The sequence below is a fragment of the Coenobita brevimanus genome, chromosome 2 (assembly GCF_032717465.1).
Source record: "Coenobita brevimanus isolate Jiangsu-jjx chromosome 2, ASM3271746v2, whole genome shotgun sequence".
NCBI lineage: Eukaryota > Metazoa > Arthropoda > Malacostraca > Decapoda > Coenobitidae > Coenobita > Coenobita brevimanus.
In genome coordinates this window covers 1,149,001-1,155,000 of record NC_136955.1, presented here as the reverse complement: position 1 = coordinate 1,155,000, position 6,000 = coordinate 1,149,001, and the positions used below count along the sequence as shown (strand labels likewise).

The 6,000-nt window shown below is 51.8% G+C and overlaps 1 protein-coding gene across 1 annotated transcript in view; it reads left to right on the top strand.

The window, feature by feature from the left end:
• Positions 1-561: 561 nt before the first annotated feature.
• The window catches only part of wge (BAH domain and coiled-coil containing protein winged eye), a 50,205-nt gene continuing 44,766 nt past the window's right edge, over positions 562-6,000 (top strand). The window contains exons 1-2 of the mRNA XM_080265584.1: positions 562-2,013; positions 2,236-3,307. Coding sequence (XP_080121710.1) covers positions 562-2,013; positions 2,236-3,307 — 2,524 coding nt within the window. The remainder of the gene's footprint in view (positions 2,014-2,235; positions 3,308-6,000) is intronic.

Below are 6,000 nucleotides of genomic sequence, written 5' to 3'. Positions count from 1 at the left end.
ACACTGGTAGCGCCCCCTCTCCTCACCTCCCCCCGCCCCCCTCTCCCCCCTTCCTGTCTCCGCTCCCCCCTCCCCTCCCACCACCCTCCCCCACTCCCCTTACAGCCTCCCCCAGACCCTCCCCCCCTGCCCTCCGAGCCCCCGCCCCTCCCCCCACCCCCTCCCCCTCCACCACCCCCACCGTCTGACCCTCCTCCTCCTCTCCCCCCTTCCTCCCAACCACCCCCTCCTCCTCCCCTACCCCTAGCACCCCCTTCCTCCCCACATCCTCCTCCCCCTCTCCCCTCTCACCTCCCCCTACGTCCTCCCCCACCCCACACCTCCCTTCCCTCCCCCTCCCCTACTCACACCTCCCTCCCTTCTCTCTCCTCCCCCACTCACGCCTCCCTTCCTTCTTCTTCCCCCTCCCCCTCCTCCCTCCCCTCCCCACAGCCTACCACCCTGCCCACCACGAGGCATCATCTACCATCTACCAATCTACCAAAGCCGCCTTCTTCCAAGCCTGCAAGTCTACCAAGCAACAGGACCATCTACTCCTCTCAGTCCTCTTCACAGTCTACCATGAACAAATCTACCCCTCCATCTACCAGTCTAATTAAGTCTACCCCTCCATCTACCAGTCTAATGAACAAGTCTACCCCTCCATCTACCAGTCTAGTGAACAACAGGTCCTCTTCACAGTCTGCCAGTCTCGTGAACAACAAATCTACCCCACAGTCCACCAGTCTACAAATCAGCAAGCCATCCCAGTCTACCACCTTCCACAGCAGCAAATCTACCACCCAGTCTACCAGTCTTCAAAGCACGCAGTCTACCAGTCTATTCAGCATCAGGGCCTCAGCACAGTCATCCAGCTTTCAGGGTAACAAGTCTACCCCTACCAGTCTGCTAAACGCAAAGTCCGCGCCACAGTCTACCAGTTTTAGCGGTAGATCTCCATCACAGTCTACCGGTCTGCTACTGAGTCACAAGCCCCTCTCGCTCCCTCTCAGTCTACCCACTACCAAGTCTCTCTCGTCACTAGCTGGACATGTCAGTAGCAAGGCCTCTGCGGTGTCCCCAGCTGGTAGATCCACTCCCCAGCTGGTCTCAAGGGCCCCCTACCAGACTGGAAACTCCACATCACCACCTACGCCCACTGGAAACCTAGCCACACCACTTACACCCACTGGAAACCTACCCACACCACCTACACCCACTGCAAACCTACCCACACCACCCTACACACAAGCAGGAACCCTTCTTACAGTTCCTACCTCACTGAGTGGACACCTGCCTACAGTTCCTTCCTCTCAGACTGGAAACCTACCCACGGCACCCCACACACAGACTGGAAACCTACCCACAGCTACCATCACACAAACAGGACCCACCCCACCCCACACACAGACTGGCACCGTCCTCACAGTTTCCCCACAGACAGCAAACACACCCACAACATCTAACACACAGACTGGAAACCTACCCACATCACCCACACAGATTGGTAACACACCCACAACACCCCACACACAACATGAAAGCCTACCCACACCCACCTCGCAGTCTGGAAGCTTACCCACACGTTCCTCAGAGACTGGAAACCTACCCATACCTTCCTCAGAGACTGGAAACTTACCCATACCTTCCTCAGAGACTGGAAGATCACCCACAGCCCCCACACAGACTGGAAACCTACCCACACCCTCCTCACAGACTGGAAATGTACCCACAGCCCCCACCACACATTCTGGAAGCCTACCCACACCCTCACAGACTGGAAACCCACCCACAGCGTCCCAGAGTACCACTATCCTCAGCGTACCCAGCAAGCCGGTGATGGGTGCTGAGGATCCGGGTGTGGGTGTGGGTGTGAAAGTGGCCAGTCCTCACGCCACTGTAAACAATAAGAGGACTCTGATGTTAGCCTCAAAGGTGAACGGGCATGTGGAAGACCCAACCGAGACCAGAGGAAGGGACGTGCTGAAGCCTAGTAGTGCCCCTTGTGCCAAAGACGGAGGAGCAGGAGGGAAGGTAGGAGAAGGAGGAGGGAGAGAAGGAGGGAAAGTAGCCGGAGAAAGAGGTAGAGGGGGAGGGGGAAAAGTGGAAGCGGGAGGAGGGAACTTGAAAGAAGGGACGAAAACGATAGCAGTGAAGCGAAGTGATAGAACCAGGAGTGAGAGTAACGCTGGCTGTGTTAGATTTGACCAACAAGGACAGAACAGTAACGCTGGCTGTGTAAGATTTGACCAACAGGGACAAAATGGACAGAAAGCCTTTAGCGCCAATGGATCGGCCACAAACTCTGAACTTGCCCGCGCTTCTGTAAATGACGGTGGTGATGGTGCGAGGAGTGTAAATGGTGGCAGTCGTGTGTGGAAAGGTGGCACTTGGGCTGTTGTCAGTGGTGGTGGAAGTGGGCGCAGGAAAACCATTGATGAAATCTTTCTGGCCAATGGTGGTAGTGGTGGCAGCAACCGGAAAAACAGTGGTAGTTGTCAGGTAGGAAATATTGGTAGTGTGGCCGCTATTGGTGAGGTTGGCAGTCGGAAAATGAGCAGTGGTGGTGGTAAAGTGAACAGTGTTGCCCAAGTGCTAAGTGTTGGCAGCCACGTCGCAAGTAGTAAAGTGGTGAACAGTGCAACCCAAGTGCTAAGCAACGGTAGTCAGGTTGCAAGTGTCGCTACTACCAAAGTGGTCAACAGTGCCACCCCAGTCTTAAGTGGCAGTACCCAAGCGTCGCACAGTGGGGGTAGGTTAGTGAACAGCATTGCCCAGGCGCTAAGTGCTGGTGGTAAAGTGGTGAACACCGTAGCCCAAGTGCTAAGTGCTAAGAGCCAGATACCTAACAGTGGTGCCCCTCGATATACAAACACAGGCATCCAGGTCACTAACGCTGGAGGTAGTAGTAGGGTGGCAAACGCAAACTCTCGCATCATGAACGGCGGTACCAGGGTTCTAAATAGTGGTAGTAGCCGTGCAGGGAGTGGTAGCGGCAGCAGTAGCTCTTGGAATGGTTGTAGCGACCTGTCCGAAACTGGCAGGACCACGACTCACGAACCCAGGACCAGAAAGTCAAGCGAAACGAACCACGAAGAACTGCAGACGAAGGCTCCTCTAAAGTCCCTCTCCAGGCCCGTTGCACCCAGAGACATTGAACCCCCCATCAAACCCGCCACGGAACCCAGACCCGCTTCAGAACCCAAGTCGAAGAGTCCGGAGAAGTGGAGGGATGAGGAGAAGCAGCAGGAGGACAAGACGGAGGAGGGAAAGAAAAATAACGAAGACCCTCCTAAAAAAGACGACGATGAACTGAAGGAGAAAACGAGTAAGTAATGTGCAAGTTCTTGGTATCGAAGTTATTATGGTGGTAGGTGGTGGCGACCATCATCCACTCACTTGATGTAGTGCTGCCTACTTCATCCTTCACTTTTATCATTCTTTTTCCGTGTCTGCCCTCCTGTCTTTATTTCTCCCATCTTTCCTGTCACTTTTTAGGACTCCGCTTTCCTTTTTAGGTGGCTTTACATTAACAAGCTTAATGATTTCCTGTAAGTCAGGAAACCATTTACACTGCTGGGTGGTAACCATATAACCAACCCGTAGGTGTTTCCTACGTGTCAGCAGGTGGGTTGGCGGAGGGTTAGTGCCCCTCCCCGTAAAACAACAAACTCAGGATAAACGGCCACCCCTTACGGGATTACAGCATCTGGCTATAGATAGATAGATAGATACGGTAGATAGATTAATGTTATTGGCGTGCATTAGGGATCAGTGTTGAGCCCCTATTTGCTTGTCACGGTACTTGAAGTTCTCTCACGTGACTTCAGAAATGTAGCCTACCCGCGTGGGAGATGTTGTGTGCTGATAACTTAGTGTTGATTGCAGAGAATGAAAGGGAGGCGGAGGAAAGTTTTAGGAAACGGAGGGACGGAATGGAGCACATGGGTTTGAGATAAAACAGTGATAATGTTTAGGGTTGATGGTGGTACTGTCAAAGCAGAGGGAGTGTGGCCGTGTGCTGTTTGCCACAAAGGTGTGAGAAGTAACTCCATCTTGTGCGGTGTTTGTGATAAGTAGGTGCATAAGAGATGTAGTGATTTTAAAGGTAGACTGCAATATAATGCTAATTATGTGTGTGTGTGCTGTGTCGGGGAGAGCATGTAGAGATTGTCAGGCTTGGAAGGATCTTGCTGGTGAGTCTCTTGAGTGTGTGGAAGAGTTTTGTTGGGGACATGTTATGTGCTGGAGGTGGGGCTGGAGCCAGCTCTTTGGCTAGGGCAAGGAGTGGTTGAAGGCAGTCCATGGAGCTGTTGCCTCTCCTGACACTGAGAGGACTCTCCCTACATGCAAAGGAATATTTGTGTGTGGCATGTACCTACTAGGAGTGTAATGCTGTATGGTAGTGAGACCTGGGCAGTAAAGGAAGAGGATATTTGCAGGCTCCAGCGTACAGAAATGGCGATGATTAGGTGGATGTGCAATGCATCCTTGAATGTGAGGCCTGGGGGGGCTAGGTTTACGATGGAAGAGTTGAGAGGAAGGATGGGACTGGAGTGTATTGGTGTTGTGATGAGGAGGGGTAGACTGAGATGGTTTGTGATGAGGAGGGGTAGATTGAGATGGTTTGTGATGAGGAGGGGTAGATTGAGATGGTTTGTGATGAGGAGGGGTAGATTGAGATGGTTTGTGATGAGGAGGGGTAGATTGAGATGGTTTGTGATGAGGAGAGGTAGATTGAGATGGTTTGTGATGAGGAGGGGTAGATTGAGATGGTTTGTGATGAGGAGGGGTAGAGTGAGATAGTTTGTGATGAGGAGGGGTAGACTGAGATGGTTTGTGATGAGGAGGGGTAGACTGAGATGGTCTGGGCGTGTGGAGAGGGTGGAGGATGACAGTTGGGTGTGGAAAGTGAGAGGTGTGAACGTCGGGGCTGGGGCTGTGAGGAGGCAATCCGAAAAAGACCTTGGGACGAAGTCATAGAGTGTGACCGCAGGGATAGCCAAAGGGACTGAATAGAGAGGCTGCCAGAGATCGAGCAGCGTGGAGAGCCGCCATTAGGTGACCAAGGCCGACGGATACAAGCACGTTGGAGTCTTTATATACGATTTTGTCATACGGTTTTTTTTCTTTTTTGCATTTAAAAAAAAATATATATCAGTATTTGTCATGTTGAATTTCCTTCATATATTTCTTGTGCATTTTTTTTTCTGTTAATTTTCTTTTTTTCCTTTATTGTTTTAGCCTGTTTATTTATCCATTTATTTACTCTCTCTCTCTCTCTCTCTCTCTCTCTCTCTCTCTCTCTCTCTCTCTCTCACACACACACACACACACACACACACACACACACTCTCTCTCTCTCTCTCTCACACACACACACACACACACACACACACACACACACTCTCTCTCTCTCTCTCTCTCTCTCTCTCTCTCTCTCTCTCACACACACACACACACACACACACACACACACACACACACACACACACACACACACACTCTCTCTCTCTCTCTCTCACACACACACACACACACACACACACACACACACACACACACACACACACACACACACACACACACACACACACACACACACACACACACACACACACACACACTTTCTTCCCTTCGTGCTCTTTACCCGCCTGCCACGTCCGTCTTCTTCCCATTTCCTCAATTCTTTGTCCACAACTCTCCTCTTCCTCTTCCCACTTCATAACTACCCTCTTCCTCTTCCTCCTCCCTCCCTCTTCTCTCCCTCCCTCCCTCCTTTCCTCCTCCTTCCGTCTTCCCTTTCCTCTCCTCTCTTTCTTCCTTCATATCTTCCCTCCTTTCGTTTTCTCAATTACATTCTCTCTCTCCCTCCCTCCTTTACTTCCTCCCTCATTCCGTCTTCTCCTTTCTTTCCTCCTCCCTTTTTCCTCCCTCCCTCCTCCTCCCTCCCTCTAGATCCTTCATCCGTCCTTCCACCTCCCTATATTGATGTGTCTCTTCCTACTTTATTTCCTCCCT